Source organism: Suillus fuscotomentosus (assembly GCF_016647785.1).
Source record: "Suillus fuscotomentosus strain FC203 chromosome Unknown F5891scaffold_6, whole genome shotgun sequence".
NCBI lineage: Eukaryota > Fungi > Basidiomycota > Agaricomycetes > Boletales > Suillaceae > Suillus > Suillus fuscotomentosus.
In genome coordinates, this window is record NW_024539518.1 from 1,294,848 (window position 1) to 1,309,152 (window position 14,305).

The 14,305-nt window shown below is 43.0% G+C and overlaps 3 protein-coding genes across 3 annotated transcripts; all 3 read right to left on the bottom strand.

The window, feature by feature from the left end:
- Positions 1-607: 607 nt before the first annotated feature.
- Positions 608-2,676, bottom strand: F5891DRAFT_1126016 (uncharacterized protein; the record flags this gene model as incomplete). The annotated part of the gene is made up of 4 exons (XM_041364033.1): positions 608-926; positions 1,985-2,154; positions 2,176-2,325; positions 2,350-2,676. The coding sequence occupies 4 exons, from the start codon at positions 2,674-2,676 to the stop codon at positions 608-610; spliced, it is 966 nt and encodes a 321-aa protein (XP_041231629.1).
- A 2,824-nt stretch (positions 2,677-5,500) lies between these two features.
- On the bottom strand, positions 5,501-7,387 carry F5891DRAFT_976149 (uncharacterized protein; the record flags this gene model as incomplete). The annotated part of the gene is made up of 10 exons (XM_041376583.1): positions 5,501-5,541; positions 5,610-5,720; positions 5,857-5,949; positions 6,001-6,076; positions 6,265-6,277; positions 6,429-6,481; positions 6,534-6,648; positions 6,783-6,927; positions 7,041-7,168; positions 7,263-7,387. The coding sequence occupies 10 exons, from the start codon at positions 7,385-7,387 to the stop codon at positions 5,501-5,503; spliced, it is 900 nt and encodes a 299-aa protein (XP_041231630.1).
- Positions 7,388-10,645: 3,258 nt separating this feature from the next.
- Positions 10,646-11,526, bottom strand: F5891DRAFT_1183109 (uncharacterized protein; the record flags this gene model as incomplete). Its single annotated transcript, XM_041366244.1, has 7 exons — positions 10,646-10,768; positions 10,822-10,926; positions 10,972-11,016; positions 11,062-11,114; positions 11,168-11,246; positions 11,302-11,442; positions 11,491-11,526. The coding sequence occupies 7 exons, from the start codon at positions 11,524-11,526 to the stop codon at positions 10,646-10,648; spliced, it is 582 nt and encodes a 193-aa protein (XP_041231631.1).
- Positions 11,527-14,305: the final 2,779 nt, after the last annotated feature.

Genomic DNA, 14,305 nt, shown 5'->3' on the forward strand with positions numbered 1-14,305 from the left:
ATCCATCTCTCCATTATCCTGTAACGGGCGCTCAACGAGCAACAGAGACAAGCAGAGAGATGAGAGGAGAAGAGAGGCCAGATACTGGCGTTGATTCGACGAGGAAAAGAGGTACAAAGCTCCGAGCCACATATAAGTATCTAGAACGTGATAATGTAAGGTGAAACATAGGAATGAGACCGGGTATAGTAAACACGTCAGTGAGATACTAAGTCCGTAAATATCCGAACTGAGCTGTTCCGCACGGAACGGAGTACATTGGCGCAATGCTGATACTGTAAAGAGACTGTGAGCTAAGTAGAATGGCCGTGGACTACTGTAGAGTGACCATGACCGTGATATATCCCATTCAGGCTTGCGAGCCTGGTCCGGAGATACCTCTGGTATCGGTCCAGTGTCATGTGGTAGCTCACAACTTATGATGCTCTCCAACCAATCAAACATTTTTGCTGAGAATCCTTCTTCAGCTGCCATACGATCATGCAAGGCCTGGGGACTCGGATTACCTTTGATTCAAATAAGAAAATGACAATGAAGAGTGCCTCTTCCCTGAGCCTCTACCATGCCATAATATATTTGGCAATGTCCGAAAATGCCTGGGCCATGTTTATATCACAATATGATGTTGATAAATGCTTGAATTTGGAGATCGAAATGATGTCATCAAAGACCATTCCTCAAGCCCCATTTCCAAAAGGATGGGAATCATGCCGCTTGTAAGATCATGAGGGTTGACAGTGATGAACAATGCTGGAGTACTAAATTTTTTCATCAGAGAGCATATCTCATTGCAATGACACAATTTATATCCTGCACTACCTTTCAACGACCTTGCCGATGCATGTAAACGACGTAAAAGTTTTGCAGCTTTCTTTTCCTGAGTCATAGATGGCTTTGCATTGACAGAACATGTCCACATCAGCAAACTATTGATTTTGTCACAGGTGTCACAGACCACACAAGGTTCCACAAGGTGCCACAAGGCATCACATATCTCACAAACTTCACAGACATATAATAAAATATCACATCACCAATGCTACTAATGTCTATAGATAATACAAACCAACATAAATATGTGAATTTTAGCAAGTATCCCTATCTTTTGCTAATTATAATTTGACTAAGCTTGTACACCTTGTACACCTTGTACAATTTGTACAAGCTGTACAAGCTGTACAAAGACTTACTGAAATTACTAGTTTTCTAACCTTATTCTAGTCTCTACTATCCTTAATCTACTATATATTGTTGTAGTATAGTTGTGATATGTGCTATTTGACTTGATTAAACCTCTTGTAAATACTAAAATTGTGATATCTCTGGATCCTGTGGACCAAATTTGATGAATGTTGGCTCATATTGAAGCCCTGGTTTTGCTTCATAATTGGTGATATAAAGTGATCAAAGTGTGGGGAAAGCAGATGAGATATATATATTAATCTTCTATTGTACAAAATCTATTGGCTCTGAGTGAAATAAGATATGTAGATATATTAAATAAAGCAGTTGATCATTCAATTACAATTATATTAAGCCACTGTACTAGAATTTATGTAGCAGTAAATAGAATGGTAGTGTTGTGGTGTGATAATTGAGTGGATGGACTTAGTGGAATTTTCGCATTTTGTCATGTGACATTGGTATATAATCTTATTATTGTTGGGATATATAAATGGTTTTGTGGCCAAGTAGGTAACTAATGCTGCACCTATAATTGTTTAATGTGTTGGGTTCAATTCCTGTCAGTTGAACATTATAATGTGCTGAAGTTGATCATGTGATGTGACTGTAACACACCCTAGTGACATTCCTTTTAGCATTTGTGCTTCGAAATCCACAAGCTTTACAGGCTGCACAAGGTCCCTTGTACACCTTGTATAGGCCTGTAAAGGAGGGACTTCCTTGTGGGTTCTGTGGGTCTGTACAAGCCTGTACAAGCTTGTACAGTTGTGTACAAGACCCCTCTAGTTTGCTGATGCACTTCTCCACCAAACTCATAAGGGAAGGTCCCACATCTCTTAATTCCTCAGCCAGAGTGTGCTGCAAAGATGCCCTGATTCTAAAATTGATGTTTGTGCTAACCTCTTTTTTCTGGATCATGTTCCAGTAGATGAACACGAAATTGGGATCTCTGACAAAAGGTGAATTGTCCTGATGCAATAAATTTTTGACTTGCGCTTCTATTGTGATATGTTGCAGACATGTACAACCACTATGATTAAATCCACCGATATCCCAAGGATCCAAGTGCAGAAATAAAAAAGACATCAAGCCTGGATCGCTGTCAGAGACAAAGGATGAGCCCGCCTTTGACAATATGAACTTGTTATGATCTAATACATGCACCAACGCATGAAGTTGAATTTTCTCTTGACTCGTTGCTGAATGGTCACCCTTGGTAAAACCTATCGCTTCCATGGTAATATCGCCAGGATCTATGCTGTCTGAAATACTTGGATTGTGTGATTCCAAAGGAAGGAATTGATCAATGGAGTCATCTTTGATTTTATTCTCTTGGCTATACAAAACACCACATTGCTGATACCAAGGATTGTTTGCGACTAGAAATTCAATCAGTGTCTTAACTACAGATTTGGTCACTAAAACTGGACACATCTGTTTGACAGTTGCACGCAAAGGTTTCTCCTGATGACCAGCAAAGATCATGCACATTACATCGCGCAATTCATCCTCACTAGGTGGAAGCTTATTCTACAACCCAACAGAGTCCTGGGGTCTGATAGCAACATTTCCTTGATTATACCACTGAGAGCTTTCCTCAGGCACCCAATGCCCAGATGGCTTGTGAGCATAAAAATGTATGATTTGTGATGCACACACATGAGAAATGAACATTAAATCATACATAGATGCTCGTGCAAACACATCAGCAACAGAAGGGGGCAACCTTTCATGTCCATAATATTGGAAATTAGCAAGAGAGTTCACAGGTTGATGTGGATGTTTATTGATCAAAGCTGCATGACACTGATGACACATCTGCAGAGCCCCAACTGCCCAGCAATCATACAAGCCTTTTGGATGCAAGTGGGGCAAAATGTGCACTGGCAGACAATCATTGCACAATAAATGTAAGGGAACTTGAGATGAACTGACACTTTTCAGCTGTTTAATGCAAACATTATGAGCACAAACAGCGCATATGCCGCGCTTGTTGCATCATGTAGCTCATCTCGTGTTGCCATTCCTTAATGATATCTACCTTCTCAGGAAATGTACGCATGGTCGGAAACTCAGGATCATCATCAACTGTCCTCATCTGTCGATTCATCTGCAGAGTGTATGGCATCAATGCTATGGTCACATTGAACCTCCGCACGTCAGGAATGTGCAGCACGGCGAACTGCATTCCTGATGTGCCAAGTGATCAGATTTAGAAGGAGGTGGCAGCACCACACGAGAAATATCATGCCTGGGAGAACGCAGATGCCAAAACACGATGAGATTCAGTGCACATTGTCTGGTGCATTCATGCACCCGAAGGAGATCACAAATATGGTCCTTATAATCAACTGAGATAAACCTGACTGAGTGTGCGCGAGCAATTTCAGCATACTGCTCGCGAGTGAAAACAAAAAAATGCTCAAGGATGTGGCCCAAACTTGGTGCAGTAACTGGGAGCAAATCACCAGACGGAAATTGGCAGACTACAGACAGACAATCTCGAGATACCCCATGATACCCAAAATACTTGTGTAAAATGCATGACGATACAACAGAATGTCCATCATTGGGAAGTTCTTGATCAGACACTACGAACGCAACAGGACGAGCAAGGAGATCTAGACCAGAACGAGACGATGAGGATGAGCAGGCCATGATATTTATCTGTCAGTCGTAAGAAGGGAAAAGATGAGAGCAGCCTAAATGAAAACATGGCCACAACCAAACATCAACAAATAATATAAAAGATCCAGTATGATCGGGGGTACTCATGTCCCTCCAGCGAAACCAGTACCCTTAACAGGGTCCTGGAACCTTTACCAGCACTCTCAATGATTTATCATAATATTCCTGCTATAACTGTCAGGTAATAACATGTACTCTGTGTTTCATATCACATCTACTCTTTCATTCAGAATCATTGATGGCTATTGCTTCCGTCGCTTTAAACCGGATGAACTTTGAATTCAACCTTTTGAACTTTCGCAGGCGATCAACCATCATATATCTCCTTGCTACATATACACCGTCATCTGACTCCCTATAATATCTCTCAAGCCCCGATTGATGGCTGTCTACCACCTGAAATCTCTCGATTTATGGTCACTTTATCATGCGGAGACTGAGCCCATCAAATGGAAGAAGGCCGCAGTAGTCTCAGGACCAGACAGATAGGCATCCACATTGATTGTCCAAACTTGTGGTAAATGATACCTAGTACTCAATGAACATCGACAAATGCAAATATTGTGATCATGGTGTGGTATGTGCATGTCGCTGCCTAGCCTTATCCTTCTTATGCCATACTGTGAGTGATCCTCCCCTATGGTTTAGTAGCTACTAGGGAATACAAAATAAAAACTATTTGAGTATTTGGGCAAAACTTGAAAAACACAGCTGGGTTCCCTCCTTCAGTTCTCGCGTATTGATCATGTCACAGCCGCTGCCTGGCCCATGCACTCGGCCTCGGCGCTGTAGATTGTCTTGGGGTAGCAGGATTAATAACTCAAGCTTACCTTCCCGAGTCAGAGAGTGATCTTCCTCCTCCATCCTCCCCTCCCACTTGGAGACTTCGGGTGCACCTCATACATCCTTGCAAGTACAGTTTCACATTTCACTCATTGTTTGTTATGTCCACTGCGTGCCATTACCATTTCTCGCTGTTGCAGAATGGATCAATGAGCACTGGTCCTCTCATCACCTTCAATCAGGAGCTGAGAAGATTGTCATTATCGGCTGTCAGTTCTTTCAATCCAAACTGTTACATCTAGGCTCAAGATTGGTAGGCTGTGATGGATATAATGAAGAAGCAAGGCAGCTCGATAGCTGACCATCCTTGCCTCATTGCTACTACTACTGGAGAAATTATTTGGTTGTGGGCTGTCCATCATCATCGCACCTGCTAGGAGCATGTGGCGTCAAATGTGTACTACATTCGTTTCTTGGGTGCAATACTGCTTGAATAGCCCAAAACTACTTCTCAATGTGATGTAGAGCACTTCATGCCCATCTCCAGCCTAAAACAGCAGCGGAATATCAGCCACTGCAGGTGTCACATGCAAAGAACATGGTCCTCAATATTCTTGAAGATCCACACAATTTCCAGAACCATGCGGCAACATGAATGCTGTCCTATCGTGTCATGATGTGTTTCCACAACACACTATGATGACACATCAGACTTCTTCTGCTAACACTAAGCGAGAACTAAGTGCTATACGGAGTATGATGGATATGCTCCTCAGTTCCCGACAGCTCTATTTTTAGGATGCACAGTTCCTCACTCACTGGGAAGCACATATATCTCAAATTGCTACACTGGCGGTGCTGCGGAATGATCTAGCTCCATGCAGACTATATCAAAACAGGAGGAGTTCCACTTATCATTTAGGTGCGCTCGTTGACATATCTTCATACTGTACATTCGTGATAACTCTTGTCCAGCTTGATGATGTTCAGATCCGCAAGATTTGCGTCGACGTACATCTTGGGATGGAGCATTGGGAATTTCACCACAACAAAGTCTTGATGATCTACGACGTCAGTATGAGACGGAAATATCTGCTTGTATGTCATCTGCAGTTGCATTGGTGGCATCGATGGCAACTTTGTCATTAGTGGGAGTGAAGGTATAACCATGTTCATAGTGTCCTGCTAGTTCGCACTCACAAAACATTTCCAGATTGCAATGTCTATGTTTGGCATCGCGACATAGGTAGAGGTACTGGAAGGTCACGGCTTGGGAAGTGTGCATTCCATAGCCTGGAATCCCAGCAATGAGGGACGATAACACGATACATGTGTGGGAGGCACCTGTGAAGTGCTTCGAGTTCGGCATCTCTGTGTCTGAGCTAGAGATGATCAATAATTTGGAAGGAGAAAGTAAAGCCTATGATGATGGGTTATATATACTAGTGAAATGGTGATCTTACTGCTAATTTTCTCGCATCGTGTTATCCGGCTGCTGATAAATCATCTTCATGGTCTACATATGTAGAGACAGGGGTGATTTCGAAATTCGCGTGACTGCCATGTGCGCACGCCACTTGTGCTCCAAAATGAATCCGTCTGACATACCTTACCCGGATCCCTCATCGAATATTGTAGGAAATTTCACTGAAGTAATATTGTACATCGATCAACCTATTCACATAGCTGAAACTAAGGCAAAGGATGGCGATTGGTCAAGAATCTCAAGATCTGAATGGACACAAGACGTTGTACAGAGTATCATGACCTACAGTGACAGTTCAAACCAATCATCACTTCCCAGGTCTGCAAAGCTATTTTCAATCTAGCATCCCAATCAATCAGCAATCCAATCACGCATGTTAGAATCAACTGACCCAATGTGCCAAAATAGCAGCAATTAAATCGGGCCATAGCTCAGGGTTCACTAGCTGGTCATCGGGAGTGTGGTAGGGATCCATGGAGAGCACGACAGATTGCTTATAGGAGGCTCTGTCATAATTGTCATTGAGCGTCATGAGGATGAAGATTCAGTCAGATCCATTGACCAGAGCACCGCGGATGACTTTCTGCCTAAGATATAGCAAATTGAAAATTGAATCAAAAAGTTGACAGAATTTACTTACTCGAAGAACTTTCCATATGTGAACATCTTACATACTGCCTGAGGAACATTGTCTGAGGGATTGCAAAGCTTAGCGTCCATAACGAAGAAGCTCCGTGGCATATTCGTCTTCATTTCGCAAGGACTCATACCATTCACATAGAAATCTAAATGAGAAAATTAGCGGTGCGATTGAAATAAGTCAAGGCAGATTCACTAGTGTCACGTTGACTTGCTACTGTGGCAGTGTAATCTACAATTCCAGAAAGGGTTGACAAACTTGACAGGCTGACAATCGTGGCTGGAACATCCCATTTCATGCTGAGTACCATGCACGTATTTGATGGCAACATTGCAGATGCACGGAAGAGGAAGGGTTCAATCCATGCACGGAGCGTTTGTGCCAGTCTGGTGGAGTTTGAGAGTAACATAAAGGTTCACAGATCATCGACATACTCTAGAAATGTAACCTCCCAAAAAATGCAAGTGATGAGACAAATACGCGGAAGACCAAAATTCATCATGTCCGAGGGCAGTAGTTGCCATGATGCGTTCCGCAAGATCGGGCTTCAGTCGAATAAAGCCAGTACACGTGATTTTCAACTTGGTCAAGTCCTCCATGATCATATCGGAGAAGGTAAGAGACTGTAGAGAGTCAATGAAAAGCTGTTTTGTAACTCGAGTCATACAGTGGCTCAAAAAAGTGTCCGAATGTTTATGCATTTTCAAGTAATTGGGCAATGGAAAGCTAGGACTCAATGATAACAAAGAGGTATAGGAACACGTCTGGAAGCCCTATATCATGGCTCGAATTTGAGATATTCATCGTGAGAATCCAACCATATATGGGCAAGATATGGTAATTTCAAAGACATGACTTATTCGGACACTTTTTTGACTTTATATTTAACCAAGACTATTCTACAATTCTAGTACCCCCTTTGGCTTTAATAACTGCTGCAATCCTCCTAGGCATACTTTCTATCAATTTCTGACACTCCTCTTTAGCAATATTTTCCCACTCTGCTGCAACTCTCTCCCATAGTTCAAATAGCCCCTTTAGAGGATCTTGATAGGCAGCAAGTAGTCTTTTGAGTAATTCCCAGAGATGTTCAATGGGATTCATATCTGGAGACTGTGCTGGCCATGATAGAACATTGATATCATGGTCTTCAAACCATTTTGTGGCCAGTTTTGAGGTGTGCTTGGGGTCATTATCTTGTTAAAAGATGATGTCTTCTTCATCAATCCCTGACTCCTGCATGCTTTTGAGTAGACACTCCTCTAGAATGGAGATGTACTGTTCTGCATTCATCCTTCCTTCTACCTCACAAAGAATTCCCACACCATTCCATCCCATACCATCATGTTTCCTGCTCCAAACTTCAGTGTACCCTTGACTTCTCTTTCTCCTAATGATTCTCCTGCCTTTTTCCACACATATTCCTGGCCATCTGACCCCATTCTATTGATTTTTGTTTCATATGACCAAATAACCTTCTTCCAGTCTTCCACAGTCCAATGTTGGTGCTTTAAAGCAAAGGCTAGCCTTCTCTTCCTATGAGCTACAGAGAGAAGAGGTTTTTTCTTCTTGGTTACAGCCTTGAGATTAGCTGCCTTGAGGGTGTTTCTAACAGTTTGGGTTGAGACAGGAGTGGAGATGATGGAATTGATGAACTTAGTAGCTTGAGTAGCATTTGAAGCCTTGCCAGATAGAATTTGGTGAACAATAGCTCTTTTGTTCTGTGGAGTAAGCTTAAGAGGACATCCCATTTTATGATTTTCCTTCTCTGGCATGTGTTCTTTTATAACTGTAGCAATAGTGGACTTGCCAAGACCAGTTTTGGAGGCAATTTGCCTAGTAGATAAACCAGAGGTGCAGAGAACAAGGATACTATCCTTTTGAGCAGAGGAGATGGGTTTCATGATGATTATGTTGAATGTCATAATCTTATGTGGGTTTATATATTCAAATGATATTAAAATCAGACCATATCAGTATTATTACACCACTTTAATCAAGAATATAATGTATGAATGGTCTGATTTTGTAATTTTAATGAAAAGTCAAAAAGTGTCTGAATGAGTCATGTATTTGAAATTACCATATCTTGCCCATATATGGTTGGATTCTCACGATGAATATCTCAAATTCGAGCCAGGATATAGGGCTTCTAGACGTGTCCATATATTATTTTGTTATCATTGAGTCCTGGCTTGCCATTGCCCAATTACTTGAAAATGCATAAACATTCAGACACTTTTTTGAGCCACTGTACCTTTGGCAGCATTGACTCTAAAAGACAGAGCATCATCAGTGAACTGAGAGAATCCTGAGAAAGATATATATTACATTATAAAGTAGATAATCACCAACATCAGTACAATTCTGCTCCCGGTTATCCCATTGTCATACTTGACTTTTCAGAGGAAAGCGGAGTTACAAATCAATGCGTACATGTTTGCAAACTGCCAAAAGCTCATGGATTTGTTTGACTTAAAATTGAGATAGTTAGTGAGGCAAAGCTTAATGGTTCATATTAACGAACCACAGGTGTCACATCCGAATCAGTGTTCACAGTTAGGAAGGTATGACGAAAAGACATTATCTTGGAGACACAGATGATTTGTGCACTGATCAGATAAGAACCAATTATTTGCTCCATTCGGATCTCTGTTTCGAATGTGTAATTTTGCTCCATTTATGGCTACTCCATGCCAAATTACCTGTTCTCTCGTGGAAGTGACTATTTGTATCATGTTCAAGTGAGAACCAATGCATTCGCTGTTACGGATTTTTGAATCATCTGCTCTGGATGTGTAATTTTAGTCAATGGAGTACTATTGGCTACTCTGTGTGCAATAGCTCCAACTCACCGTTTGATAGATGTCTTGTTGATCGTGCCATCGTCAGTAAAATTGAGTCTCTTTATTCCCTACTACAACAATGTTTAATGCAGGAATAGCCAAGCTGAATGTTCTGACTATCCTATGTAAGTGGAATGTGACTGTGATGTCAGTACACTTTATAATTGCACCAACCTCGCAGGCCTATACTCGCCATTGAGCCTTGCTTAGGTAATCATTTGTGTGCGGATTTGGAAACTTCAGTTATTGCATCGTCGATGCAAATAATAATGCTATCAATTGGTAATATCAGGGATTCATTGATTGAAAGGCTGGGGACAAAGAGAATATCATGACTACCCAGGTATATACTTTCATCTTATCACCTTGTGCTTTTCTACTTTCTTTGTGTAATTGAAATGAATAATGATGCATACAAATATCACCACTCTCGTGCTGTATTTTTGTCACCTTGCATATACACACTTTGTGCTTTTTGACAGCATCACAAGTAGGAAATTTTTTTACCCCGCATTTATATATTTCACCCTCCTGGTCAGATAATGAGTAGGAGATATAAATATCACCACTATCGATCTGCATTTTATGACCTCACAGATTTGCACACTGGAGCGGTATGGTAGCATTGATATGATGCTTGACTACAATAGTAATCACTACAATCTCAAGGACTCATTGGTTCACACCAATCATAAATGTTTGAAGCCTAATATTAGAACTGGCAGAGTACTACTATATGTAAGTTGATGAAATGTGGTACTATCGAATGTCCAGAACAATTCTAAAGGTGGGAGCTGTGCTAACACAAGAAATTAGCTATTCTGAATCGAACATGGCATCATCCAATTGCGCTCTCTGCCTTGCAAGAGCATTTACAGACATCTTAGCCTTTTCCCTGTCAGTAAGTTCCGCACAGTGGCTCGTTCCGAAGAATTTTCTGTGAGATGAAGATTAGTTGAGCACTTATCAAGTGCATAATACGTACCTTGTCCACCAGGCCAAGAGTTGATCAACATTTCACTGCACCATATGACCAGGGGGCCGTTCGAAGAAGTCGACAATGCTTTGCCAGAACAGGATGTAATTGAAGTCGCCATCAACTGAGCACCATGATGTCACAGATGACAGCGCAAATCGCAACTTGTTACGTACTGTTAGTGCTCAACAAGGAAGATGGAAAAATTACCACTTACTTGACATGAGACATATGCAATTGAGCAGGCTGTGACTTTGTGCATTTTGATAATCTGTGCTACGTGTGTCTTAACTTTCTTGCCTGAATTGAAATCCCTCATGGCCTGTCAGTTGTTTTCAATTATATTAGCACCATTGCCATCACATACAACCTCCTTTGCAGAGGAGGGAGACGTGAATATGGCTTTAAAAGCCTGCTAAAAAGTGAGATGTTGCCGAGCTACTGACATATGACTAACCTGAAGTAAGAGAGTGCTTTTGAAGAGGCCCTCTTCTAGATTGTCTTGATTGGCTGAGTATTTTTCATACAGGAATGCCGGCCAGGATATTTCCATCACCACATACCCATCTGCGTGATCCCTGATTCTGGTTCTAACACTGACCGGTCCTTCAAGTTAGTGTTGCGAAGACCATAAGTGAGATGCTTATGTTGGGTTATTCCAGTCGAGCTCAGTCAGGCAGAGGAGCCTGCCGCACACATCATTAACGAAACCACATCGGTGTTTATCCTTGGGGTCAACTGGGGGATTCAGCTTCAATTCCTGATTGACCCAGTCTGCGATGAGCCCCTTGAGCTTTGAGGTGTCATCCCCTCGAGCGGCATCGGGCCCTTGCTTAAGCTAAATGAAGGTTGAGCAGAAAGAACATAGTGTCTTGGAAAAGAACACCTTTTCTAGCATATACATATAGTCGTCATATTCCATGTCTGAAGCCTTTGAGTGAAACCACAGAAGGGCGTGATTGAGGGCGATGAAGCCATATTGTAAATGATCCTGACTGTAAAGACAACCTGCCACATACTACAGTGACATATCTCCGTATAATACGAGGGAACGGACGTGCATAATATCCCGTATGATACGGGCCAGTGGACCATGGGCCCATGATAAAAATATTCTCGACTATGACGGATGGGCCGGGAGGCAAATTATTCCCGATGGAGGCGGGTGGGCCCATGCAGGGAATATATAGAGTAGATGAGTGGGCCGATGTAAATGAATATTAGGTAGACGGGTGGGCCGAGGTAGCTGGATATTATGCAGATGGGTGTATTAAGGTAGATGTGTATGAGATAGATGGGTAGGTACTTGTTATCACATTCACGGGTGGGCCCAGACACATATTAAATTAGACGGGTGGGCCGAGGGTATTATAAAATATTGTATTATACGGGTGGGCCCAGACGCATATTAATTAGACCGGTGGGCCGAGGGTGTTGTATGGGATGTTGTATTAGACGGGTGGGCCGAGGGTGGTATAAAATATAGATGGGTGGGCCCATGTGTATCATAATTGTAGACATGATGGAGCTGAGGTAGTTGTACATCAACCAAATCAGAGGAGGTAATAAATCAAAGTTACCAAGTTCCCGGAGCATCAGGTGATCTCCTGACATGGCAGTGCGAAGCTTGTGTTGCCCAACGAGACGCCAAGTTCCGGCCACCAGAATTTGAGTCAACTGTACCGAGTTCCGAGTTCCGGGACCCGGAACTCACCACATAAGTTGGTTAATACTTTTTGATGGTGCACAGGTTGTCTTGCAGAATGTGGAATCCGGGGTGCGAAGCTTGTGTTGCCCTACGAGAAGCCAAGTTCCGACCACCAGAATTGGAGTCAACTGTACCGAGTTCCGGGACCCGGAACTCAACACATAATTTAGTTAATACTTTCCATGTTAAATGGCCAACCGAAGTTCAGATGTTTCTGAAGAGAGCAGCAGGTGCTCTCTTGACATGGCCTCTGATGGTGCTTAGGTTGTCTTGCAGAATATGGAATCCGCGGTGCGAAGCTTGTGTTGCCCTACGAGAAGCCAAGTTCCGACCGCCAAAATGTGAGTCAACCGTACTCAGAGGAGGTAATAAATCAAAGTTACCGAGTTCCCGGAGCAGCAGGTGATCTCCTGACATGGCTGTGCGAAGCTTGTGTTGCCCTACGAGACTCCAAATTCCGACCACCCAAATATGGGTCGACCATACCGACCTCCGAGTTCCGGGACCCGGGAGTCGACAAATGAATATCTGATGACCAGCGAGTCAACCTTACTCAGAGGAGGTAATAAATCACAGTTACCGAGTTCCCGGAGCAGCAGGTGATCTCCTGATATGGCAGTACAAAGCTTGTGTTGCCCTATGAGACGCCAAATTCCGACCACTCAAATATGGGTCAACCGTACCGACTTCCGAGTACCGGGACCCGGGAGTCGACAAATGAATATCTGATGACCAGCACACTTCCAATCAGGTAGTATTTCATTGAGCAATGGATAATAATACATCTTTGACAGCGGCCAAAATTATCCATGGCTCCCTTATCTGATCCTCTCTATCTCCACCCCCTATAACACCAAAGTCCGGACATCCAGCATTCAGCGTCTGATTTCCCAAGATTAACATCCAGCATGAACGGTTCTTCCCCTTCCCCTCCTGATAGCATAAACATCTGGCGCACTTGGGCCCTGACTGTGACTTATGAAGCAGGGGAATATACCGAACAGAAATTCAAGGCAGAGAAGACTGGAGGAGGCCCAGTCATACCTTCCCCCAACCTAGACACTGATCTGGTGATGGCGTGCGATCGCTTGGCTGATGTACTCATAAAGGCATCTAAAAATCCCAGTGGGTCTTCCTGCAGATTCGGAAAATTTGTTTTATCATTCAAATTCCTGCATGACAGTTCAGATGCAGATGGATATTGCAAGATATAGCAAATTGATCTCCCCGAAGGACACCGGGCATAATGAACATAAAGAGGCGAGGTTGCTTGAGAGGTGTCCTCCTGGCCATGAAGGCAAAAGGTTGGTCGATGAACCTGCAATAATTCTTGATGCATCCGGTGCCATCATTGCATGGTATCTCCCAGACGCCCTGACAGACACCACCCAGGTGTGTAATATACATTGTTACTCGATGGATATCGAATATTAATGGAACCTACAGAAGGAAATCAGGGAGGCCACCTATTTGCTCTCTCCAAGCCTCAAAAAAAGTGTAAGGGCTGATGGCAATTGGCGAACTAATCAAAGGTTGTTCAACCGGGGCTCAGAAGATGTTGGAGCAACTCCCGGATGCATCAATCTATCTCCGGCATGGTTTCAACAGGGACACGAGGTAGGATCTGATGAGATGGTGATTCCGGCAGTCATACTTACCAATCCCAAAGAATGTGTCAGATCCGGAGGTATCTGCATCATTGAAGGGACCTTCCTGCGAGAATATCCTCAAAGCCATTGCAAGGCCAGCAGCCATCGCGTCCGCGGCACTCAGAGTCATGCATCCTGAGCAGTACTGGGCAGGGTTGAGAACCTTGTCAAACCTTGGAAATATAGCAGTAAGCAAGGATCTGCCACAGATGCCGGAGGCCCTGCAGTACTGGGCATCCGTGTTTAACACCCTCTCCATCATTTCCAATCGGGAAACCCCCCATCATCGAGACCACATGTCCATTGCTGAATGCTTCGACATTCTCACCACCGTGGGGGACTAT